Source organism: Falco punctatus, assembly GCF_963210335.1.
Source record: "Falco punctatus genome assembly, chromosome: 3".
In the NCBI taxonomy this organism is placed as follows: domain Eukaryota; kingdom Metazoa; phylum Chordata; class Aves; order Falconiformes; family Falconidae; genus Falco; species Falco punctatus.
In genome coordinates this window covers 80776186-80803026 of record NC_137582.1, presented here as the reverse complement: position 1 = coordinate 80803026, position 26841 = coordinate 80776186, and the positions used below count along the sequence as shown (strand labels likewise).

General features: G+C 40.4%; 1 protein-coding gene and 1 long non-coding RNA gene across 18 annotated transcripts in view; one reads left to right on the top strand and one right to left on the bottom strand.

The window, feature by feature from the left end:
• IKZF1 (IKAROS family zinc finger 1) overlaps window positions 1–26841 on the top strand; it is a 70927-nt gene that overhangs the window by 3234 nt on the left and 40852 nt on the right. For 16 of the 17 annotated variants that reach the window (XM_080379054.1, XM_080379055.1, XM_080379053.1 and 13 more), the window contains 2 exons: window positions 10295–10348; window positions 17083–17202. In XM_080379054.1, the coding sequence (XP_080235180.1) occupies window positions 10309–10348; window positions 17083–17202 (160 nt within the window). In that variant the 5' untranslated portion in view covers window positions 10295–10308. Of the gene's footprint in view, window positions 1–10294; window positions 10349–17082; window positions 17203–19035; window positions 19067–26841 lie in introns of those variants that run through there. The other variant, XM_080379043.1, reaches the window with a different exon arrangement.
• On the bottom strand, window positions 1108–9580 carry LOC308060398. The gene is made up of 2 exons (XR_013926708.1): window positions 9491–9580; window positions 1108–8115 (listed from the first exon to the last, which is right to left on the bottom strand). It is a non-coding gene; the product is annotated as an uncharacterized lncRNA (long non-coding RNA).

Genomic DNA, 26841 nt, shown 5'->3' with positions numbered 1-26841 from the left:
TAAAGGCAAGGAGAAGGCAGGTTTATCTACCACAAGAGAAAGCTGACCAGACTGAAAACAATGGAATTCCAGTGCTGGACAACCTCAGGAGCCAGGATTTCAAACCTAATACACTGATACCTGCAAGAGTCCTCTACCTCCTGGGTACAGCTTCCAGGGGAAGAGACAGAGATGCAGAGGCATAATGTGGAATTGTACAGACTGTCCTAATTCTGTCGGGACTGCTGGACCCTGGTAATTAAAGAGGGATTGATAATGGGAAGATAGGGCAGAGGACTCTTGTCTCTTTGCCTTTCATGCTCCCAGTAACGGGAGAAGCTTAGATTGATCCTGTGTGCATGGTTTATCCCAGCCGAGTGTACTTCTCAGGGTAGCTACCTAACTCCAATTGAGCAAAGTGAGTGCGTGTATTTTTAGGAGGTCCCATACTCAGGAGCCGCAGTAGAGAGACAAGCTTGTTGTACACCTGTGACTTTCCACCTCGGCTCCCGGCTGCCAGTGCTCACTCCGAGAATGGTCTGGTTGCATGTTTCCTTACATAAGCATGAATGACACCTTTGTCATTTGTGTTACGTGTCATGTACAGTAAAAAATGCAATAGTCTTCATCTCAGTGTTACTGTAGCCATTTTCCTTTCCCTTGTGGACCTTAATATGAGAAAAAAAAAACACAAAAAACCAAAAAAAAAACCAACCAAAAACCCAAACCCCAAACCTGGTCCGCTTGCCACTTCCACTGCATAGCAATGCAGAAATGTAAGTGGAGAATCAATCCACAGAGTTTTACAACAATGCAAAACTTGTTTCTCGTCATTAAAATTGGATAACTCCAAACTGGAGCCAAAAACATTTCCAGATATATTTTATTTGAGTTTAGGTACTTGTGCTAAGGTTACAATCTTGCAGAAAACAAGGAAATGGGTACAGTCTATATTTCAGCAACAGAAAACAAGGGCATAACAAATCGTATGCTGTTCTGGCAGATCATTTTTGGAAATATTTTCTTAAAAAGTCCAGAGGATATCAAAAGTCATGGATCACAGCCTAATTGTGTGGCTTTTTGTCAGGAAAAACTTCCACTGGACACTTTCGGGATTTCCCCCCCCCCCCCCCCCCTTCGGTTTTATGTGCAAGAAGAGCTGTGTCCATAGTGAATTTTATTGTTTTTCAGTCAAGATTCACATATGTACTTGATTACATTTTGACTAGTCATTATTTTCCACTATTATTAAAAGTAATAGAATTAGACCAAAGAAAACATATTAAAGTAGTAAAACGTAGTGTAGCAGTAATGGGATCTTTGGGAAAAGTTGTCATCCTTATGAGCACAAGGTACGATGCGCTGCTGGTACCATAGTGGGCTCCCCCAGAATTCCACTACTAGCGACAAACCCCACTTTTCTAGGAAGTGTAAAATGACACAGAAAGAAAGGTTTTGGAACCATTTTTTCTTCTCAGTATCCTTACCCCGCAAAAAAGAAGACAGGGAAGGGGAGAAGGCTGCACTGCTGTACAAATGCTCTTGGAGTCTATGCAGTTGCTAGATACCTTGTATCAGTTGAGGAGTGTAAGGTGAGGACTCTTAGCAGTTGTTCTGGAACTATGATTCTTCAGGAAGCGTTTTTTAAATGCTTGCAACTCAACGCAAGAGTCAAGAGGAAAGGTATATTCCTCACTGGTGGGGTTTTTCCCCTGTAATCCAAACATATTTTCTTTTTCCCCTGCTGGAGGGGAACAGCCTTTAGAGACGAGTGTGAACTCAGTCTGAGGCAAGATAGGCAGCCTTGGTCTTGTCAGTGTTACAGCAATTTTTAAACAGGAGGCTGCTTTAAATACCTTTCACTCATCCAAAGTAGCTGCAGGAGTTTTATCTCCCTAGTGGCTATCCAGCAAAACAGACTGACTTCAGCTGGGAAACTCCCTGCTTCCAAGGTCAACTGTGGTTTGTTGTTCCTACATCTGAATCTATACCTAAACATAACTACAACTTGGGAGCAAACAAAACTCGTGTTGACTCCTAAATTTAAACACAGTTATCTTAGCCCCCAAGGGTATGTTGTGATCTATCTTTATTAAAAGCCCAACAACTTCTGCCTTGCCCTTCTCCTTTAAGACACACCTTCCTCCATGCTTTAGGCTGGTGAACAAAAAATTGTTGCTGGTTTTTCTGCATTGAGCAGGCCCCTACCAACACAGTGTGGTGACTGCAAAATTAGGTCCTAGTCCTGAAAAGGTAGATGTGTGTCCTTAGCTTTATTTGTACCATTGCAAATTCATGGGGATAAGACAGTGCAGGTTTGGGACCTGCATGGCATGCTCGTGCTTCTTGTATAAATGCCTCGAAAGACCATTCAAACTGCAGTTTTTGAAGAGCAGTCACACTGAAATTGTCGGGGTTTTTAAGCAGTGGGAACGGTCTGCTTCTTTAGCTTATTCTGAAGTGTATTTCATGTGTAAGATTTAAATTTCTGCTTCTGATCCCAGTTGCTCTAGCTATATCAGTAAAAGAAAAACTTGCTCTCTATCTATAAAATAGATCTGATTCCCTGGTGCATTGCTTCATTTTTCCACTTGTGTCAACTCACTAAAAACAGTGAAGCAATTGCAATATAAAGCTGGAATTGTCCGTAGTGGATTGGGTCCAAAATATTTGCAAAAGCAGAGTGAGTTAACTGAAATGTGTAGTGTGGAGAAACTTGCTAATTCATTTCGATTATAGTAATTTTAGGAGTTATTTTTAGGTTTATTTGGGGGGAGAGGGGGAATCATACAGACCTCTAATATGCTTATTCAGGCTGATAATGTCCTTTAATAATCCGTAACAGCTTGAATAGTTTGAAGGGAAATTAGGAAGCAATTCTGTGATCATGAAGCAGAGTTATTGAAACCTCCTATAATTTGGACAAATCGACTACTGATATATTGTTAGGGATACTTGGCAATAACATTTCTAGACATAAGGGGATCCTTTTATGTTTTCTCTATTGCATATTTAGATACACTGTGCTAAGGATATCGTACACTTTTAAAATCCTACATATATGGATACAAAAAGTACAGTTTTGCATCTGCTGCTTGCTTTCTCTTGAGTGGGAGCCCTGGAAGAATATCCAAGAGCTCGATTTGGCCACTTGAGAACGTGCTGTGTTCTTAGATTGAGTGCCTTAATTTACACACCTCACCCTTTTTTTAGTCGGTTTATTTGTAAGACGGAAATGTGTGCATTTTCTTTGTCATGGTGAATTTATTCCACTTTTCTGCTTGATTTTCAGTGAATAAAGGTGACAGAGTTTAATGAGTTAATAAAATGTGGCCTTCATTAGGAAAATTACCTTCATATTTTTCTCATATTATGGAAAGAATTTGTAATGCTTCTGGTTACAATTCAAAAACCTGAAGAAAGAATCTTTTTCATATTTGCAATGGTAGCAAGTACAGTAATTTGCACACAAAGCCAACAAAAGGACAGATTATTTTTTTTAATTATATCCTTTAACGATGAATTGCTACATTAATATAGTTGAAACTCAGTAAAATGCTAAGAGTGCATATGGAAAACGTACATGCACACAAGATGCACTTTTTATCATTTGTCAGTGCTTTGAAAAAGAATTCCCAACGAACTAAGAATTATGTAGGATCTTTGAGACAACTTTTTTTACACCCTCACAATTGTTCACTAACACGGAAATTAATTTTACATGTGCTAGACATATAAATGTTTCACATCTGCTCTGTTAGCAGAGTTCTTTTCTCAATCTAGTGTGTTGAATTACAGTGCTTCCTTCATTTTGCAGACAGGAGCTCTCCATTGAAATTTGACTGTATGCTCATAATTGTATTGTCAATTCGTGTAGTTAACCAGAATTTACACTAGGCAGGAATAGAGAAATGACTGAATAACTAAACATCTCCCTAGACTTTGTAAAAAACCCTGAATATGGAATTAGTGTAGAGGGAGAGAAACTGATCCACTTAGTTTTAATATTTTTCTGTTTTAATTCAGTCCTTTAAAAGACCTGGAAGGTGGTTTCGTTTTTTTAAACAGAAATGGAAGGACACTGAAGTGCTTATTATGACTCTCAGTTTCTAGTTTTCAGAAAGGACCACCCCTCATCTTTGTAGTTATTATTTACATTTAGCTGTGTGATGAGGCGGAAATTAAAAATAGAATTAAAATGGTTCTAAAGTAGAGTCATTCACAGAGATTGTGAAGTCTAGCATATTAAATTACAATAATAAAGCTAATTATCAGCTCCTTGCTGAGATATTGAATGCTTTTAATTAAAAATAGTTTGTAGGATTCTAGCCATTTTCTTCAAGTATTTCCACAGATTGTACAATGCATATTACCTTTTACCTGTGTTTAACAGCTTTCCTGTTGTGTTCAGTTGTATGTAGCACATTCATATATGAAGTTAAAAGTCTATTAAAAGAAAAATTAGTCTTTTGTTTAAAATGAAACTAAATGCTAAATACTTTTACAAGGGTGTCTTTATTCATCTGTTCTCTTGGTTGTTGTATCTGCTGAAGTCAATGAGTTTGAACCAAGAGGCTTGGTTCTGCTAGGTTGAGACCCTCTGGTGCAATTAGAAAAGCAGCTCTATTATGGTTCTGCAGGTAGATGCAACTCCCAGCTTAAAACCAAAAAGACTGGTGACACATACATGATGATACATATCACTCCTAACCTGTTATTAATGTGCAAATTCTCCTGTCAGGTATGTTAAGATCTATAGGTCTTAAACTGTACTGTGTTTTCCAGGCTGCAGCCTGGTTTTGCTTTGTTAATTTATTTATTAAACTTCTTTTTATATGTTGTGGGTGGTTGAATCTAAGACCCATTTTAGGAGCTTTGCTTCAGTTTACGTTGTAAAGTGGGTTGGGGTTTTTATGGTTTTGGTTGTTGGTTTGGATTTTTAATTTGCTAAAGCTGCAGCCTATGTGATGAGGAGCCAATGCGACATGTCAAAGACCACAAAGATGAGATGTGCTCACACATGGGTGCTCAGTTAGGGCCAGCTGCTCCAGTGACCTGTGCGAGTGGTCCTTTTTCCTGCCACGGGGCTGCTTGCACAAACAGGGATTGCAAAATCAGCCCTTTCCCTGTCAGGGCTGTGGAAGGAAGGCTGGGGTTTGCCTCTTTGCTTGTTTGTTTTATCACAGTTAACCCAGAGCTGCTGCTGCCGAAGAATGTGTGTTCCCCTCTCTTTTCATATTTTTAAAAGCACTTGCAGAACACCAGGTTCCCTGTAGAAGATTTCTTCTCCCCCCTGCTTCAAACTTCGTGGGTGCTCATATTTTCTGCTCTGGGGCTTCATGGAAAAGTGTCCCTGCCCCTGCGGAGTGCGCTTGGCTTGAGACAGAAGTGTTCCTTCAGGGACCTTTCTATCTGCTCAGCAAGGCTACACCTACAAATAGTCAGGAAATATGTGGTTGGATGCAATGTTATGTTTGTGGATGTAACAGCAGAAGTAGAGCTATCTGTACTTGCAAGGGCTGCTCTGAGTTTAGACGTGCTGGTGTAAGCCCAAAGTGGCCCCACAAGTGTCAAAATTTGTTTATTTCATTTCCATACCATCAGTGAGGTCCTGTTGTGCTGAGTGTGAAGGATGTCTTGTTCCAGAGAAGTCAGTACATAGATAGTTTGGGAAACAAAGAAGAAAATAAAATAGCTAGTCTTTGGCATTGGGTTAAGTCATTCTGTCGAATTATATCAATGGTCCAATCTTGCAGTCTCTTAATGTCCTAAGGGAGAAGGGTTTGTAGAAGGACTGACATGCATATATGTTTGTTTGAATTGATAAAACACTGTATAAACGCTAAGCATTCATTTTCTTGACAAGGAGGTTTACTTTTGAATTTGCATTGTAAAACAGGAGACGAAATAATAAACCAATACTTGCAAATAATTTGTGCTATTCTGAAAGATTAGAAAATCTTGACCTTGCAATGACCTCATCCTATTTACACCCAGAATCCTAAAAGGTCCCAAATCCACCTCTGATTGTAATTGACACCAGGTATAAACAGAGCAGTACCTCAGTGATTTCACAAGGCCTGTTTTGGTATATTCTTAAGACATAGCACAAGTTATGTTGTGGAGAGTTGTGAGGAGGGAAATCAGTCACATGTAAGTTTTCTTTGGGCTCAACATGATAACCTGGACAAATGCTGGCTAATTTAAATCCAAAGGGTTTTTTTGTGTGAGCATGGCCCATTAGGTTCTTCCTTATTTAAACCAAAATCAGATCAACAAAGCCTTTCAAGTTTGTTGTGTGTTGATTGTGAATTAGCCTAAGATTGCAATAGTTGATTCTTTTTTTCAAAGCATTATGGTAGCTTCATCTCTGAATCTGGTATTTGGAGTCTGAAGAGGAAAACATACGGGTGAGAGTTCTGTATCTGAAGACTTGAAGAAATAATTTTATCTGTTTTGAAGGGAGCTCTGTAGCCCTTTCAATAAGGGGCTGAACTTTGAATCTATTTGGATTCCTAAATAGAAGAAATATATATTAACACCTAGGTGCTGACTCCTTTCCTGCTATAAATGAGAGCTACACATGTTCAGCGTTTGAGAGCAAGATTGCTTTGGTCAGCTGCCCGCCCAACTTTTGATTTCTAACTTCAGGCTACTAAATTAACTGCTAACTTAAATTGATGTGACTACAATGAAGATAGTGAAGTCATACACAGTTCTTATGCTAGTGATAAACTCTGTTCTGGAGATAAAACTTACAATGAAAAATTGCAAAACAATTCTTTTTCTTGCTAAAATGGATATTTAGGGTTTCATGTCATAAATATTTCTAAACCAACATTCTTTTAGATAAATCTTTGTAAAGATCTATTAAATTGAATTGAATGATTATTTTAGAGCAGATTAATATCAAGTTGATCCTTTGGCACAAAACCTTATATCCATACACAGGGCTCTCTTGCCTTCTGGGATATTAGTGACAATGTTTCTGCTGACTGTAGAGCAGAGGAGGAAAAGGAGGAAAAACAGGGCATAGTTTCTTATTCATAGGTTTACCATACCGAAGGCAAAGAGGTAAATTCTACTCAGCACCTAAAATTTAGCCCAAGACACATTATGCCCAAGTCCAGTGTGAGAAACCTTTTAACAGTCACAGAGCCAAAACCAATGCACTGCTGTCATTGCAGAGTGGGGGTGGGGAATGTGTCCTGTCATGTATTCCTTGCTGATACAGAGCATATGGTGAAGTTAGCTGGGATTTCATTAGTATTTACCAGATACCACAGGATACTATAGTGTTAGAGTACAGTTTTCCCCTGGGAGGGATTCAGAACACCCTTTAGGAATTTTTAAAGTTGTGGGGTTTTTTTCACTTTTATCAATTTGCTTAGTGTTTGTGGATCTTAGTCTACATTTAGGAACCATGCTTAACTGTTCTAAGTAATTTTTAAGGAGGAAAGAATCTCCCTTTCATCACTTTTCTATCAGCTCTGTTTTCTCTCCATGTTTCATCCCTGGGAAATGGATCAGCTTTGGCAAATGTTCTAAAATCACCTAATTTAAGGATAAATCCTGAAGTCATCTCTTTGAGAACTGAAGGCACCTGTTTCAGGACAAGCAGTCATCCAGTCTCACAGAAGGCAAACCTCCACTAAACAAAAAATAAACCAAACTGTATTTCAGTCTGCCTTCATTAAAAAAAAAAAAAAAAAAAAACAAACAAAAAAAAAAAACACAACAAAACAAACAAACAAAAAAAAACAACCAAAAAAAACCCAAACAAACAAACTGTACTCTAGTTTGCCTCTCTGTTTAAGAACTGGGGAGTGTTTTCAAACTGAATTCTCCCTGATGGCAGCAAGAGGCAGGAAGGAATATAGTGAGAAGTGTGCTGCTTAAGCTGCAGAAGCGCTGAATGTAAGGCTTGTCATGCCAAAGGCAGGTAAATTGAGGAATATGAAAATAAAAGAATTTTTTTCCCTTTCCACCTCCTCCCCTTGTTGCTTCCAGTCCTGCTGAAGCCCTAGCAATGGGGAGAAGGCTGGTGCAGTTGGAATGCAATGCCCTTCGTGAGCATGGCTCTCTTCTGGTGGATATTTTCTTGGGATGTTTTCTTTGGTTGGGGTTCACTGTGGTCTGTGGAAAAATGTGTAGTAATCAACTGATTAATAGTAGCCAGGTGACCCTTGAAGGCAATAATAGATGCATGGGCATTTCTTTTTTTTTTTTTTCCTTTGTGCTCAGTCATGCTTGCAGGAGGAATAAGGGACTGTACCGAGCACTTTTATCATCCCACCTGCCATAAATACACCATGTTTCCAGTAACTGAGCAGGCTACCATTATAGGGTTTTCCCTCCTGCAAGAGAAGCTGCATTTCCCACTGACTAGTTCATTAAAAATGGGCCTATTGAAAGCTCTTCAGTCCCATAGGAACTGATGCAAATTATTGAGTGGTAGGTGGCTTTTTGCATTTTGCATGGCTGTAGTCATTTTTGAGATTTATGTATAGATATTAAACAAATTTCTTGTCTGGAATTAAACTTCAGGAGCAGAATAAAGCAAGACAGAGCATTATTGGATATTAAGCAGTGGGATGGTACGTGTGCAACAGGCAGAATGCTCTGTGAGAATATCAAGCTTTTTTTGCAAACTGCGTTGACCAAAATCTATTCCTTAACCTATCTGTCTTCAGTGTTGCAGTCTACATCCTCTCTTTCTGCAAGTCCAGCATGGACCTGGTGAGGGAAGCCAGTTTCTGTAAGGAAGGGGTGGGGGGCAGCAGTATATTGGTTCTCAGATGTACTGATGACATTCAGAAGCAAGTGAGGAGACCATAAAACTTATACAAGTAATAAATATGACCCCAAGTATTACGCTTTCCCACTGCAGCTTCTTGGGTAGCAGGTTGAAGTTTGTGGGGTTTTGGGGTTTTTTTGTGTTGTTTTTTTAAAAAAAATATGGAAATAGGGCTAAAAAGGTTAGGATACAGTTTGAACCCTTTCTGTAGGAACTCAAGCCACAATCCTCCTCTGCTTCGAATCCTCAGGAAAATGCATTTGTTTTAATTTGAGGAAACAGAGTTGATGGGACAGATATCTCAGCTATAAGGAACAGCAAAGAGCCAGCTCCTCTGCTTGGTAGGATGTGAAGCCAGCCACACCAGCTAAAGACGTGACCTAGCATACCATGGCTGAACAAAGAGCTTGTGGGCTTTTTGTCCCCTCCCCACCTAAGGCTACCGCAGCTGCCCATGTCGTACTTCAAGGTGGGAACCAGGCTGTGCTGGGACTACCTGCTCCGGCAGCACATCTGTTATCCAAGGGGCCACCAGCTGTCCACAGCTGCGCTTAAGCCCTGGGACATGTAGGGTCCCCTTCTGACTGAAAAACTGAATTTTGTTTCTACCCCACTAACCCTCCGCATGCTTCTCCCTGGTGTTTGTGGTCACTGGCTCCTTGGAAGATGGTGTGTTGCAAGTGGAGGGCAGGAGCTTCCCGGTATATCGCTTACCACGCCATGGAGCCAGCCATCTGTCAGCAAAACAGGAAAGCACAGGTTCCCTTTCCCTCCTGGGCTCGTTTAGCTATTTTCGGGAGCTGTACTTCTCCCCTGTGCAGCGCTGGGCTGGTGCGGTCTGGAGGAAGGGCTTCCGGGCGAGCGAGGGGCCAAAGCCTGAAGCTGCTGCTCTGCCCATCTGCCGTGGCTGGAGGTGTATTCATTATTAATGGCGGTAGTGGCGGTTGCTGCTCAGATATGCAGCCCTGCCTGGGTAAATGAGACATTCTTCAGCAAATTGCTTCGTTTTTTGATTGCTGATTGTACGCGTGTCACCAAGCTGACTCAAGGTTCATCGATGCATGCTCAGTAAATTAGAAAGAACATAACTATGGATCAACCAAGAGAATGAATTCTGTGCCTACAATGACCCAGGGCCATTTAATTTTCTGCTTAATTTTGTTGCAGTCAGTTTGCATTTTGGGTTATTATGCAGTAGGAAATTAACAATAAATAACAAATTTGGTCCTCCTGTGCTTGTAATGATATTTTTATAAATCTTTGTAATGCTGTTTTTAAAAGGATCAAGGTCTGTGCCAGTCTGATACTCCAGCAAGTATGCAGGGAAGAAATAAAGAGAAAAATACATTATTCTTCCCAGATAATCTTATAGTTAAATAGCAAAGGGGGTGGGTTTTTTTCTTCTTTCCCCTTCTTTCTCCTTCTCAGTGTGTGTGAGGTTGGGTGGTTTTTTTTTCTTTTTCTGTGTGTATGTGTGTGTTATTTTGCATTAACTTAAGGCTTTTCCTCTCTTCTCAGATAACTTGAGGAAAATGGAAACAGATGAGGCTCAAGATATGTCCCAGGTTTCAGGTGAGGTCCTTAACAAATACTTCTGCAAAGAAAACCCTAAATTCCTGCTCATCTTTCTAGCACAGTGCAATGTTTTTCTTGTTAATAAAATTGCTTTGGGTCTTTTTTAAAACCAGGGTGGGAATTGAGATATAATTAATGATATGACTTGATATCAAGCCCAACAGTGCGTGGATTTTTTTAAAAGGAACTGAGTAAATAAAGAAGTCAAGGGAATATAGAAGTGTAGATGTAATTTTGCATTAAACCTGTGGTAGCATATCCCTGAAGCATGGTCGGATGCACATTTACACTCTTTCTTTTGGGAGCAAAATTCTGTTTCTTACAGAAGTATAGAACAAAAAAGTTCACCAGGTGGGAGGGGTTAAATAATAACTAAAAGCAAATAAACTGTATTTACCACATACGTTTTTTTGACTTTTTCCAGAGCACTGAGTTTTACTTATAAATATTTAAAAAAAACCACAAACCCCCCTAAAAAAGGACTGATTGACATGAAGCTTTATGCTTGTAACTGGTTTTGTCCAAGGTGATAATATTTTGAAAAAAATTTAAACAGCAGAGAAGTTAAATTTTGGAAACTTGCCCTGTAGTGGCCTGGATAGGATTTTGCAGCATTACCCCATATTGATATTCCTGTGGGGGAGCTTATTCTTAACTTCCTTGGAAATTGGTTCCTTAAAGAACTGGCTTAGTGAGATAATACATATTCATACTGTTGTGCCTCCACACCTGAAAAAAGGACAAGTTAGTCTCTTTCCTGGTTTCCCTAATATGCTGGCAGCTGCAACGGTTAATGACTTTTAGTGTTCAGCCTGGAGCATGACAGCCCCATCACCCAGGCCACTCCTGGCAGGTACCTGGGCAGGCAGCTCTTTCTTAAGAGGCGGCTCTGGGGCACTGCTGGCTCAGGACCTGGAGGCCAGCTATAGGAGATCATGAAGGTCTGGGCAAAGTGTGGGTGCTAGGTCACTGGGTTTTCCTGAAATATATAAACACAATTTTCTCCAACCCTCACCCCCCAGTTTCTAAAAATGTTTAGTTTTCTCAAAAATCAGAACCCAGAACTTTTAGTGTCACCTGAAAATTGATAAACAAAGATGTTTTCTGTCTGAAAGAACAACAAAATAACCCTTCATGCCAACAGAAGATTATTAGTAATGTTTAGTATAGGAATCATTCCTAGTCAGCCCTGTGGAGAGGCATGTTGCACTCCCCTCCTCAGGTAACAATTTTAAAATTGTAACGAGATATACTTGCACATCAGTGTTCTGTCACATGCTGAAACAGTTTGTAAATGAAATAAAACCTGTCCTGTATACATGCTGTGCTTGTGTCGCGTGTGCCCCTAGCAGAAGAAGCAGCGGGGTTTTAATCCGTTGCACAGATAAAGCACTGTGGATCTGCTCGGAGCAGTGAGAGGCTCCGTGATTCGAGCCCAGCTCCTCTGCCTGCTGCAGAAACCCTTTCCTGCCTTGCGTGAGCTCCTGGGGCAGGAGCGCTGACCTCCTCTTCCTCTGCAGCAGCACAGGCTCCCCTGGATGCCCACACCTAACCTTTGTGGTATTCTTTACAACGGCGTTAATTTGATCTCCACACCTGCTACCTCCTACCAAAGCATTGCTTTTTTTTTTTCCTTTTGATATGGAGAAGAGCAGTGTGAGAGATGCTGCCTTGAGTCAAGGAGCAGATTAGGTCATATGTTTTGGCTTCCTTGAGAGGGAAGATTTGCAAGAAACTTTGCTGTTTTGAATGTTTGTGTATTTGTAAATATATATACAGTGTATGTATCTATGTATAGCATTTCTAGCTCTGAAAGTTTTCCAGGATTTGAAGAACTGTAGTATTTTCCTGTGCCCTTTAGCATTTGTAGCAGACCATGCTGATGAGAATAGTACTCTTCTGTGATGACAGAAGGTTCTCTTAATATATATATATATATATTTATGTATCAGTGTAAGAGGAATTTTACCTCTGATAACAGGTAGATCTACATAAACAGATTACAGGGAAAAAATATCTGCTTCGAATTCTTCCTGCTGTTCCTGTCACTGAGCATCTCACACTTTCTATGAGCAGATGCTGTGAGTTGTATTTGATTGTTAGCTGGATTTGTGAGCAACTAGCCAAAGAAAGAACTTGCTAATTTAATTTCATTTGTGATCTGAGTTGTGTGTGAACTCAGCCTTCTGGAAACAGAAGTTTGTCAGATTAGATTCCACAGATAATGGCTTTTTGTAAGCTCTTACTAGACCTCAAAAGTAGAGGATCTGAAGGTACAGGGATGTTACCTACTTCTTTCTCATAGCCTGGTGAATCCAAAAGTGAGTTTTCCTCTCCTCCTCCTCCTCCTGGGATTCTACATGCTTCTAGGATTCTTTCTTGCGTGATGAGAAAGCTCTACTATATATTGGGAACAACTTAGACAATTGCACAGTTTCAGGAGTGTGAGATAGTCTTGTAAGCTGAAAAACACTTTTATTTCTGCTCTGTGAGTAATGCTCATCAGGTGTAGCTTACTCTCTGAGCCTAGGGAATGAGGTGGCTTGGTTCACTAGCACACTTGGTTGTGTTTTAAAAAAAAGAAATTAGTTTGTGGGGTTTCTTTGGGGCTTTGTTTTGGTTTTTTTTAGTTTTTAACCCAGAAATAAAATAGGTCTCTATAAACAGGCTTCTCAGCTCAGAAGCAGTGTTTTGTAGCCATGTGCTTTATGCAGCTGTAGCTGACTTAGGTGAGGCAGGGGCGAGCCAGGCCAAGAGTATAAAACTAGTGTAAGCAAGCCAAACCCTGTGTGTGCACAGGCATTCCCACTTCTGGGAATCCAAGCATGACTGGCTCCTAGAGGAACTGAAATACCATGTGACTAGCACAGAGTTCATACGTTATAGTTTTCTCCTGAATATGATATTTCATGAGGCAAGCAGTTGCAGTTCTGAAATGAGGAGAGAGCTGACATACATTTAACCAAACGGTATCCGGCGCCTGTACAAGGGAGTCAGAAAACACAGATAATATCTCACTTAACTAGCAGTATTTTTCCTGCCTTTTTTTTTTTTTTTTTTTCTTTTTTTTCTCAGTTCTAGGGCCTAACAGTTAAGGAAGGTGAAAAAAAAGTAGAAATGTTTAACATCTACATAAAGAGATCCCCTAGTGCCAATGAGGCTGTGCCGTGCTCTGCAAAAGCAGGAAGAAGAGCTTTACATTTGATGTTCTTGCTAGGCCCTGTGAAGGTGTAAATAACTGTATCCTGGGCTGGTATCTCCCACCTGAGAGCTGTCGATAGGTTAGGCACTTCTCTGATAACTTTCATACAGAAATGGCAGTGTTTGGAAATCTGAAACCATCTTTCAGAGCTTCAGGATGAACTGGGGGAAGGTTGTGATACAGCCTGCAGTTGAAGTTATCTCCATTTATGACTCAGCCAAGGAGACCATGAATCAGTGGCAGTGCCAGAAACAGAACTTCAACTCTACAGCAACCTTGCCTTTTTTCATTTGATATGTCAGGTGGCTCTTCATTATAAAAAAAAAAAACAAAAAAACAAAAACACCCCCCCACCCCAAGACTAGCTTGCATTTGATATGCTTCCCTTCTTATTTTTGAGCAAAAATATAAAATGAGAATGGAATAAATCTATGGTACTTTTTTCTGTTATGTGGCATTTTAATAATTTACCACAGTACTTGCAACTGGGTGTTTGTTGTTTGAGATTTTTTTTTTAGCTCCATCCCTTATCACCAGTTATTGTTCTGGACATGCTTGTTAGAAAATAAATGGGAAACTATTCCCTGCTTTCCCCCACCCCCTTTCCATTTCTAAATTAATTGGCAAAAGAATGTTAGTGAGATTGCCATGCAGAAGTGAACTTATCATGGTGTAACAATTTAGATGTAGTTAAGGCATGAAATACAAATATCATGCTCTAGAATCCAAGACTGAGAGCTCAACAAATGTATCTATATTTTTACCCTGCCTTTTTGCATGCAGGGTTTTCTCGATCATGTGTAACAGGAAGAAATCAAATGATATGAAATGTGTCATTAAAGCCAAGTTTACTAAGTTTTCTTAACTGCAGTCTCCTGCAAAGAGGGAAGTGTTACCACATCTCCAGCTTCAGCCCTACCAAGTCCATGAGGCTAGTCTGCTTCATGCCACCTGGGCAAATGACTATTAATTTAGTGAACCAACCAGTTCACCATAAACTGCAAAAGCACTTATCTACTAATGGGTTTCTATTCCAAAAGACTACTTTGACTTATCTTCAAAGCATCCTACTTAGCCTGCTTGTTGTAGGATGCCTAATTACGCACTAAGGAAGTTTTGATTTTGTTTGCTATCTATTATCTCATAGGTCTGATATTATGTGTTTATATTAGTTTGTAGCCAAAAAAAAAGCCTTCAGGTTTTTAGGGTAAGTGTTTCTCTAAATCTAGACTAAGTCAAAGCATCAGCTTCCATTGTTGTAACTGGGAGCACAGTTTGAACCTTTGAAGATACAGGTAGCTTTTGATTACTATTACTTTTTAACAAATTACCTCAAACTGCCTGTAGTGTCAAGAGAGCTGATTCTGACCAGACTGCCTCTTACCCTGTGATTAAACTTCTGGGGTTTTGTTTTTGTTTTGCTGGGGGGAAGGGGGCAGTGGCGGCAGGGGGGGGGAAATGTTGAAAAAGCTGAAACATTTCAGCTGTCTCTCATCACCCATGCATCTTAAATGTAAGAGATACCTCTGCTTGGGAGGACGGGGCTTGCATTGGAAAGTTGCTGGCAGTTCTCTGAGCTCCTTACAACCTATAAAAATAGCACAGAAAACTACATGAATAACTAAACAAGGAGCTAAACAGTAAATGGTAAAAACTGTTCTAATGAACTTACTTCCTGCTTTCACTTTCCTCTGCTGTAAAATTCATAGTCCTTCTTTTCCACTTATGCAATCCACCTTTGAACATGCACTCGCATACAATGAGTGTGATTTTTGCCCATTTAAGAATAGCCTGCAGAAGCTGGAGGTGGGGACACCCCCCCCCCCCCCCCCCCCTTATCAAATAATCTAGTCGGTCCCTTTGCCAGTGCAGAACTGTTCCTTCATCATTACTGCTGAGTCCTCTGGCTGCAGTGTTGCATGGTTCACCTGTTGCTGCTCCCACCACTCCTGCTCAGAGGTTATTCCACAGTGTGATAGATGCATCATTAAGAAATGCAGGCATCCACTCATTTTGTTTATTTAAACCTAGATTTGTGCAAACAACCCAAACCAGCTAATTTGGAAGATGACTTAAACCCACCTGTCATTTCCCCCATCATGATCAGTATAGATTGGAAAGCACAAAGCTTTGCTTCATCCAGGAGGTTGGAAGGAAACAGTTTTCTTCTTTCAGGTCAAATCCATAACTGGCATCACCAGACTGTTGTCACTTAAGTAAGCTGTATTTGTTTTAATTTTTCCTTCTCTGGGAAGTGATTTCAAAATTAATTAATGTTTGTGTGTTAATGAGGGAATTCTCATTAGAAAAAAAAAAAACATTAATTTACTAGGCCTTTGTGCCATGAAATTACTGCCCTTGCTGGTGTGCTGATTGCTATGGGATGTCTAATAGATTGCATCAGTGTAAATTGGTAACATCTCCATTTTGGAGACAAAGGTCTTATGTGAACGTTACTGAGTTCACAACCTGCTCTGGGTTTATTCCATCCTTTGCTATTAATGCAAAGACTTGCCTTTTAGTAACATTCAATGAAACTAAACACTTAGTTAATTCTTTTTTTAGTTGTTTCCAAGGTGTGTTTTTGTCACAGATGTGCAAAGTAATTTTAAAAGGTCTGCAAGACAGGGATAGTATTGTGGGCAGGACGTGTATGCTGTGGCTGAGAGCTAAACCAAGAAACCTCACCGTTTCTGGAAGTGCAGTACTTAGCAGAAGAATCATTTTCCTTTTTTGTATTGCATTTGGCACTAGAACCATTCCTTAATACTTATAGCGCACGAAAGTACAGATTGTTTTCTTCCGCAAAGCCTTGTGTGTACACAAGATACTCAGGTTTGTTTCCTCTTTACATATAAGAGACCATAAACCCCTTGAAGTCATGTTTTGAGTGACCTCTGCTAGTTGTACATGTTTTAGGAAGTCCCAAGAGCTACAGGGACTTCATTACTTGTAGGTACGAGAACTAGCCAAAGCTTGATTTGTGCGTATTAGTGAAGCTTGCTGAAGACGTAGTTGAATTTTTAGTTGGAAGTAAGATATTATTTTTGGGGTAATTCTGTTACAGCCCCAGAACACTTGTGGGTTTGACTTCACTATGTCATTGAAGCAAATCCAGATGTGCTCTTTAGGAGCGTTTATGGTAAAAAAAGAGGTTTTACAGAAGACAACCATTTGATACCCTTTGTAATCTCTCAGGTTTTGCTGGTTGAACTGCATCTTCTGAGCACAGCAGCTGAAAAATATCCATGTGTGTTATAAATATCCAAAATGGTAAGACTAATAAATGTGTATCGAGACATCAGCAAACTGGGAAGATGTTGGCCAAGCATTTTTTTCTAAATAGAGTTCCCCTGTATTCAAAAGAAGCTTTCTCTGCAGGACAGCAGGTTTTGGTCCTAAAAATGTCATGCTTTTAGTAGTGTTTAGGGTTTTTATTAATTTTATTTGGTTTGTGGTGGTTCTTAAGGTATTATTTAAAAATGAGGCTATGCTGCTGGCTAACTGATGCTGCTTTCTTCACTACTAGGGAAGGAAAGTCCTCCAGTTAGTGATGTTCCAGATGATGCAGATGAACCTATGCCTGTACCAGAGGACCTTTCAACTAGCACTGGAGGACAACAGAGTTCTAAGAATGAGAGAGTCTTGGGTAAGATGACTAGTCCGCTCTTATAAGAAATACTAGTACACAATGTAATATGCCAATAATGTTAAAGTACTATATAGTAAGCTGGTATACAAGCAGGTTCTGTGCCTTCTAACCTTGTTCAGCACAGGTTTACTCAGGTACTTAGTGTTTTTTGTGCAACCTTCTCTTTGGCAAAGGTATTTTGAAGGACAGCAGGTCTTTCCATCTACAGAGAAGATATAAAGATCCTACTATTTACCTTATTTCCAAAGCATGACATTGCATGATACTCTCCCCAGGAAAGATGGTTTTCATTTTGTGTAGGAAATGGAATTAAATATGTGATTCCAGGTCAAAATTATCTGTACTCAGAAGTGATAAAAATTTAGTAAACTCTCAGGTATTTCTAACATTAATTTGAATGGTATCTTGAATGTTATCTGCTATTCAGATTTCTCTAGAAATGCCATATTAGAACACACATAAAATTAATATGTTTCAGATTCCAATATCCAGTCTTCATTTACCCTTGTTTTTTTTTAACTGGGAGACCTTTAGAAAGCACTTGAATTTTTTTGTTCTAGGTAAAAGTCCAGAATTGATAGTCTATTGGATTAAAATAAATTATTGGCCAGAGGTGATTTTGCAACATGTTGATTGTTCTTAGGGATCCCAGACTCCAAGCCAAGGACTAGAAGTGCTGCTGACTGCTGTGTGCCTCAGCTTACATGTGGTCCACTACAAAAGTGCTGTTACTTCAGCACGATGCTTATTACTAGTTGGGGGGTGGGGTGGGGGGGGGTGGAGGGGGAGAAAGAAGAAGAAAAAAAAAAGGCACAATGACTCCCAGAATGCAGTGATCAATGTCCTGTATCATAAAAATATTTAGGGAATCCCTATCAAAATATGTTTGTTTATCTTTTATAAATAGTTTATAAATAGTATTGCTCATCATTTTCACATTGCTATTGTAAGAATGAGGGTCAGGGTAGAAGACTGTTTACAGAAAGATTGCAAGTGCCTTTAAATGTTCATTGTCTAAGGAAGTCCAATAGAGGTTGGTAGGTGGAAATGGGAGCACAGAAGGCAAAATAACCAAATCAAAGCAGGCTGGTGTCAGCATCAGGAATAGACCCTACTCCCAAAGTTCAGCACTAGCCAGTAGAGAATGCAGCATCTTATGCATCTTCACTTTATTTACCACTTGATCCCCTTTTACCAAAAATGTGAGTGTAAAGTTCAGCTCCTACATGCATATTGACATAACTATGAACAAATTAATTTTTGAAAATGCTTTTTCATAATCTGATCACTTACCTAGTGCTTTGTTTCTCAGTCTAAAGTTCTTTGGACAGAATCTTCCCTTTACTATTTGTGTATCAACTCAGTAAAATGAGTTAAGCCTTCTTTCTCCCACAGTAACTAAACCATACAAAACATTTAAGTCTTGATTTAAAAAATAATAGTAATTTTTTAAAATTCCTTGTTCAAACTCAGACAGCTTTTTTGATTGCATTGAATTTACTTCACCTTGCAAATATCACACAAAACCAGCAAAGTTGAAATTTATATTTACTGATGTTGTAACAATTCTCTTAATCAAGATAAACATATATTAGAAGTTACTGTAATAAAAGAAGGAGAAAATGTTATCGCTGGTGTCCTAAATATGATAAGTTCCATCCGTTGTTCTCATTAGTTTTACTTTGTGTACTCAACAATAGATTAGATTTTCCATGTCCTGACTTCAACACTTTTTCTACAACCCCTTTTTCTACCCATAGCTCTTTGACTTTGAAGGGTCACATCTTGTAGTGAGACATTTACCATCGTCAACAGAAACAAAGACAATTCACAGTACTCTGTTTTATGAATGATCTTAACTGTAGGTATCAACTCCAGCACTTGCAATATTTTTCTTTTCTGTAAAGCTGCATACACTTGTACCTCTTCTGCTGCTCCTTTTTCTAGACCTGAACTAACCTTTTGAAAACAGTATACTGAAAAAATTGTCTTTTTTTACAAAAAGGGTCTGAACACATGCCCCAAACATATCAGGAGCTGTATGACTGCTATGCACATTCTGGATCATTGTCAAAAGAAAACTGGTTAGGGATAAACCAATACCTTAGTAGTGGTGTTTGGCCTATATGATTCCACAGATGTGGGATTAAGGGGACTGTCTGTCTTTCTAGGTAGGCAGTGGCATGGCAGTGTAGACAGGCTTGGTGTTCAGTGCAACACAGTCATCTCTAAGTCTTAATATCTGTTTCTCACCAAACTTAGGTAGGAAAGGATGATTTGAAAAAGTACTTGGAAGAACAATAGTTAGGCGGGACAGTATTGTAAAGACTGATATTGTATATATCTCGTTTCTGGGAGATAGACTGTGACCTAGGGTAACTGACAGGCGATGCACATGAGCAGATATGACCAGACAACAATTTTTCTCTATATGACTTTCCTAATGTCCCATCTGCTTCTTTTGTCAAAAGAGAATCCCCTATGCACTTCGCTGTATTTCAACATATGATTTACAATGCATTCCACTTAATCTGTAATGCCCTGAGACATCAGCTGTTCATATAGCATACACTGAGGAAGGGTAATTTGAGTCAGATGTGTATGGAAGAGGGTCACTAGGCTCTGGAGGACTTTTTTGTACATGTAGTGTTACAGAGGTAACAATGGAAATTGCAGGTTTGTTAAATGAGTAAGTGAAAAGAGTAAGTATTTACCTCATCTTACTAAAATTAGGTAAAAAATCTGTTGTTAATTTTAATCAGCCTGTGAGGTAGATATGTTCAAATGACCGTTTGCTTACTCAGATTTGTAGTAACACTTCATGAAGCCTTCATGACCCTGGAGTCAAAAGTTTAATTACCTTTTTCATCAATTTAGCATTCTAAACATCAAAAATTAGGGGAAGTAAGCTATTTTTAGAAAAGAAAGATAGTCTCTAGCTGTTCTGCATGTTTTCAAAAACCTCCTTTCCTTCTTCTTCCAACCCTAAACTGAGACTTGAATGTGGTGCTATAGACCTGATTGAACCATTTGAAACATCTCTCCCACTCTGAGAATGAAGGTGTAGTAGACTTCAGAAATTAAAGTACTCATTTCAATTGCCAGATTTTGTCAGTGCCTTCAGATTTTGAACTTCTTACTTAAAATGACTAGAGAGGGTGCAGATTTCATGGGGGAAGTGTCCAGAGGTTCATGAGATGTATACTTTGACTTGGGTGCCTCTGTCTGGGGACATAAAGACATGTGTTGTTTCTGACCAATGTAAAAATTATAAGTGGGTGTGAAAAGATCATTTGTGGAACTAAAGTCATCAACAGTTCCTCGTAATAACCCCAAGCAGTGCAGCAAAGCAGAAACATATTAAAAGATGTGTTCTGGTCACTGCTACGACTCTTCATTTCCTTGATGAGCTTGCTATGTTTTTAATGTTGCAACTACCAAAATGCCACTATGTGTTGAGCAGCTTTCCTCTGCAAACTTAATTTCTGCTGCTTTGTCCACTAGAAGACCTTCCTTCCTTGTCCTCTTCTCGACCCCAAATTTCCTTCTCAGGAGCTAGATTTTCACAACTCTTTAAGGCACTAGAGCCTCTGTTTTACCAGCTCTCCTAAATAGCCTTTGGAATATTGTAAGTTATTTAAAAATACACATCCCACTGAAATTCTGTTCCATTAAGAATTAGTGCTTTTCAGCCTATTTTGGATGGGCAGCCCCCTTTCCCATGCTAATCTGTAACATAGGAGCTGATCTGAAATATCTTCTGCTGATTCTTACTGTCTTCATTCAAGTTTCGGGTTAAATGTTGCGTGCACCTTTTTGTGGATAATCAGTACTGAACATCCTGTGTGTGGTAGACAGTTGCAATTCAGGGCTGTTTCTGCTGTGGGACTGCATCCTAATTCAAGCCATGTGTGGGAAGCTAACGATCCAGTGAGCTACAGGTCAGACCCTACCTCATGCAGAAAAAGCCCTTTGCTGCAGCAGTAGCATTTGCCTACAAAGGCAAGCTGTACCTTCCTTTATCCATAACCATCCATACCATAGCTGGCCATCGATGGGTGAAAAACAAAAATCTCACAGGGTTACTGGCCTCAGAAAGAGACTCACCATTTCTACACAGGCAGCTGTCTGATGCTGAAGATGACCATTTAGACTTCCAACACAGAAGTCAAGGGTTTCTCACTGAAAAAAGTCATCACCACCATTAGTCACAGTTTACAGTCTGGGTCTGGAACATATATGTATCCAAATACTCTTCTTTCTGAGCAGAAAAGCCGAGGGAGAACTCATCTCACAAAAACTGGGTGGAAACTGTTGGACAACTGACAGAAGATGCCCAAAGTAACAAGTAAGGGTGATCCTAGACATCGATAGAGTACAGATGAGGTTTATATGAAGTTAGAAACTGTCTATTTGTTTAAAAGAAAGGACACCAGTATGGGAAGAGACGTTAAAAGAACAGAGCTTTTTAACATTTTTCTCCTTCTTCTCTGGTGGGAAATGTCAAGGAACTGATGTTACCTTCCTCCCACAAACCACTCACTAAAGCAGAAGCCTCTGTAGCTGCAGAGCCTCAGTGCCTGGCATCAGTGGGAACCTGATATCCCCTTTGCATCCTGAGGTCTTCCCTCCTGGCCACGGGCATTCAGAGGTGGTAACCTAAATGAGTAGCTCGTTACTGGTGCAGGCAAGTGTCCTCCCTCTGAGCTGCTTTGGCCCTTTATTTCCTTAAAAGGAGCCCAACCATTCAAAAGCAGGGACAGAAGCATTGCTGAGGGGCCAGCAGGCCAACCACAACAGCTTGTCATTACATAAATCTGCTGCAACTCACACATAGCTGGGTGGAGACAGAGTAAAAGTGTGGAAAGGCTGCAGACGGAAGGGAGAAGGGAGAAAAGCCAAAAGGGGAAGTGCTCCACCCCAGCTTGCAAAATCGGTCCTGTTGCTTAGACAGGTCCAGCTCGCTGCTGCCCTGGTACTTCTGTGGGACAGGGAAAGGGGCTAAGGAAAAAGACTGCCAGAGCTAAATGTCTTTGCATGCTCCTCCTGTAGGAGTTCAGTAGCTATGAAGGCAATGTTGTGAATGAGTAATAAAATGCAGGTGTCACATGTGGACACATAATCATTCAGAGAACTAAAGCCACCTGGAAGACTGTAATGTGTTTTAATTGCTCAGGTTTCAGGTGGGCATTTCTGCTGCTCAAAGGTATGAAAGTGCACAGGAGCTGAGAAGCCTTTGTAGATGACTGCTGATAATTGCTGTCTCACCTGATGTGGCCCTACTGGCTCTGAGAGCAGAGAAAAAACTTGTTTCAAGATGTTTTGGGGAGCTTTAAGAATTGTCTTTAACCCTCCACAATGAAACATGGCTTGAAAGTCCAACTGTGGAGCCTTCTGAAGGAATTGAAAAACGTGTAACTAAAATATTTTAGGAACTTTCAAAAATAGGGAAGTTGGGAATCTCCCCTCTCATTTGGTCCGAAGCCCCTGTTTCTAGCCCCAAAGTACTAGTCCCTAGTATGGACCGGTAACGCATGCTTTGAGACCCGGCCAGAATGGCTTCCCTGTTTTTAAGGGGAACGTAGGAGATATTTTTGTCAGGATTATTTTAATTTTGTATACAATACTCTTCTGAGAATTTGTATAGAGGAGGGTGGGGATGGTTTAGTGAGAGAAGGCATATGACAGGTTTCATGAATGCCCCTTACATATGCTGTATGGTATATACCAGCCTTCAAAGGTATGTGCATAGTGTAAAACAGTGTACTAGAGCAATGTGCAGAGGATCCAAGTATATAGGGCCGTCGGGAAGCTGAGGCATTAGCTACACCACCAGAGAGAAGCTCTGCTCAATGTAATGACTTCGGACTTAGCAAAATGTGCACGAATTTTCACAAGGCCAGTGGAAAACAGCACTCATACTGAAAGCAAATTCCTTTATCAAATTTTTAAATGCTGCATGTTGGTGGGTGGACATCTTCAAAACAAACCCACAAATAGTTTCTCGAAGGGAGGGTGAGCCAGTCTGGAAAGAAGAGCTGCCACAGTCCCAGAGACGCTGTGTAAGCAGGCATGTAAAAGTTTGTCCTCTGATGCAACTGGAGCATGTGATAATTGAGAACAAAATTGATCCTAAAAGAGATTTGTACTTTTCCAGTGGCTTCTATTTAGTTTTGCAAGGAATTTTTTCACTCCCGTCCCATTTGGTGGAAGTATGGTTTCTGTTGCCACTGTGTGGCAACATGATGTTGCACTGGGTGGTGAAGCTATGGGTTTTTTTCCTGTATTACTCCAGAGCTGTGTAGCTTGTGGAGCTGGGGCCGATTTAATGAGGAGTTGCTGGGTACTGCTATGTTTTCAGAGGGCAGCATCAGTGCAAAAGCCAGGAAAAGCCTGGGAGCTGTGTGAGTTTTGTTTCTTGAGCACTGAGAAAGCGGTGAGCATTGTTTGAACTGGAGAGATGCAGTGTTTAGCTGTGTGGCTTTTAGGTACAGATACTGAGCCTGCTGATCTAATCTGCAGTTAGAGGAAGTTGTCTTTATCTGAGCAGAAGAGATGTGCCTCAGAGATAAGCCCCATTCTAGCTCGGGAGTTAAAATTATCTAGCAGGATCTCAGCCCGTGGCTGCAGCAAAACTCAGAAATACAGGGCTCTGGCTGGAAAGGGAGCATATTTTAAGCTGGGGAGGACCTCTATAACTGCAGCTTGCTAAACCTCAGGCTATTTTAAGGGAATGACAGTGCATCAAAAGATTGGATGAACCTCCCAACATCAGCCATCCCTCTATTCTCTATTAATTTCTTGCTTGCTTTTTGTTGTAGCCTTGCTTTTTGCCTTGAGTAAGGCCTCACTCAACACAAGTGCTCTTCAGGAGTACACCCTGAGTGAAAAGTTTAACCACTAGACTGAGGCACAGCACAGGGACCACCTGCCTCTACAGAGGCGCCGTTTCGGAACAAGCTGCTGTTTTGATTTTGTTCAGCTTCTCCTCACATTTCTGTAATTTCAACTCCTGCTGTGGTGCCTCCCTGGGAGGAGGTGGTTTCTGGCTGCAGAGGGCCTGCAGTGATGCTCTCCGCTCTCAGGTCTGAGCTCCCCAGGTTCTGTCCCACAGCAAAACAGGCAAACACAGCATCACTGTGGCTGCATCCCTGCATTAGAGATTTGCAGGGAAGGATTTACAGCAGGGCCATGCCACTATAGGTTTCTCCAGTGAGCCCTTTATTGTAAATAGTGGGGGATGGAGGGAGCTCCTTTTTGGAGCTGTAGTCCTAAAGCTAGGAGCAAACACCACTCATTGCAGCAGGACAGAGATTTGTCCTTGAACCTTTATCAGTAAGGTCACTATGTGAGGTTTCTTGAAGCTTTAGAAGATGGTCTCCCTGGAAAAAGCTTTGCCCTACATGCAGGAGGTAGCTATGCTATAGCAGCCAGTGCAGAGTCACCCTTAGCGGGTCATTTATGGTGGAGAAGTGTGACCGCAACAAGCTGTTGACTTGTGAATGTGGATCAGCCAGCACCCCAGGATTTTGGCCTTTGGAGACAGCTTGAAAACTCTCATCCTGCCTCATCTAACTGCCTCTGAACAAGTGAGCCAGCAGAGCAGCAGCACAAAAGCAGGTTAGACCTACAGCCTGCAATGTGAGACGCTTTCTGCTGCTCCCTCCCTCCCCATTGAGTGAATTCGGTGTTGTAAAGGTGCACATCCAGGGAACATAATTCCTAGTAACCCATTTGGCATGCTTCTCTTTTTTTATGTTTTTTACACATTTTTAAGTTAGGAATAGTGCCTAGTTCTTGTATCCATTGCAGTTTAGGGTCATGTTTTCCAGAAGCATTTAGGTGTCTAGGTTGCAGGCATAACAAGAGAACCCAAGAAGGGATCTATTGATCTAATCTATTGTTCCACCATCAGCTGTAATAACACCACAGGCACCAAATGGGATTTTTGGAAGTGGATAACTCCTATTTGATGTAAATAAGATTTCAACCCTAACATGCCAAAATCCATACCTAAAAATGGGTTTAAAAACCCCATTGAAGGTTTGCAGAGAATTAGTAAATGCAGAACAGAGAATTGCTCTCAATTTCCAACCAAAACAGGGCTGACCCAAAAAGAAAAGTTAAGGTCCATGTTTTGCTCTTTCATTTTCAGTGTCCATTTCCCCCATTTTTCCTCCCCCAAAGGTAGTCCAAAATGATCTCATTTGAGAGGTTTAATAAATGGAGCAAAAGTGGAGAAATGTAACAGAATAAATTGACTTCCACTATTCCAAGCCACATATCACAGTTTAAAGAGGAAAAAAAAAAAAAAAGGAGAAAAAAAGAAAAAAGAAAAAAGAGAAGATACTGAAGAGTAAGGAGAACTTTCATGTAAGACTTTTTTTTTTTTTTTTTTTTTTTTTTTACCCTGGAAATGTTACTTCTGGGGAAGTGGCTCTTACCAGAGTTTTCAGCAACTTCTAGATTATTTTATGGAACAACGTAAGAACTTGCCTGCTCCCTGACCCCCTCCTTTTTTTTTTAAAAAAAAAGATAGTTTTATAAGGAATTGCTAATTCCTTCATATAACAGAGAGTATCTGCGCATGATTTTGCCATCCGTGCTGATTAAGTAATGTCACAGAAGTGTTTAATGCAATGGAAAGGTGGGTTTTAACTAAAGTTGGCGATACTTTCAGCTGGTGTTGCAATTAATAGAAGAGGAAATATTCATTCTCCCTATTTCATCATTTAAAAGCATCCTGTATTTGTAAGAAGCTGTGATCAGCCAACATCCTTGCTATGGATTTCAACTTCCCAAATCTTTGGTGGGTTTTGGGTTTTGTCTGAGCTAAGAGCTTTGTGTTCTGATTTTTAATGATGGCTTAGGGGTTTTTTTGAGGGAGATCTGCCCCTTCTCATTCACAGTACTGTGCACTTCAGCATTATTTGGACTGAGCTATTGAGCCTGTTTTTTCCTGCTGTGAATACGTGTTGCAATGCTCGGAAGTGGTGGCAGTGGTTGGTGTTGAAGTGGGATGGTTTCATTAGTACCGAAATGGTGACTGCCGGCTAGGGAGCACTGCTGTTTCTGCACCCCTCACGTTGCATCTGGGTTTCAGAGATATCTTTCCAGGTCTTTCCATGTGAGAATTTATTTTTAGGGGAGAACAACACATGCACATGTAGAATTCACTATGAAAAATTTATGTGCCTTATTGTGGCGTAGCTAAGACCCACCACTTGGGTTTTGTGCTCACATTTGCAAAGGGGAATAAACACCTGTTTGGCCAAGGGAAGTGTCGAATTGTCCATAATCTATCCCTAACCTGACCTCCAGCTGGCTGTATTCGCATTTCAGGCTGTGAATGTCTCTGCCTCTCTTAAGCAGAGCACCTCTCCTGGTTTCCCCAGGCTGAAGCTGTGAGCAAAGCAGTGAGAACATCCCTTCTGCACTGAAATGGCACCTTCCTTTCTGAGTCAGGGTTCATCCTTCTTTGTTCCAGAATCCAAACAAGTTTTTAACTGGCACCTCCTATTGCTGGACATAGGAGGGGAGGTGGGGAAGCCTTGATGGCCAGCATGGGTGCTGGGACTTCATCTGCTGCAGGTGTGGACCTACAACAATTTACCTGGAAGTCAAATGGGAAGTAGA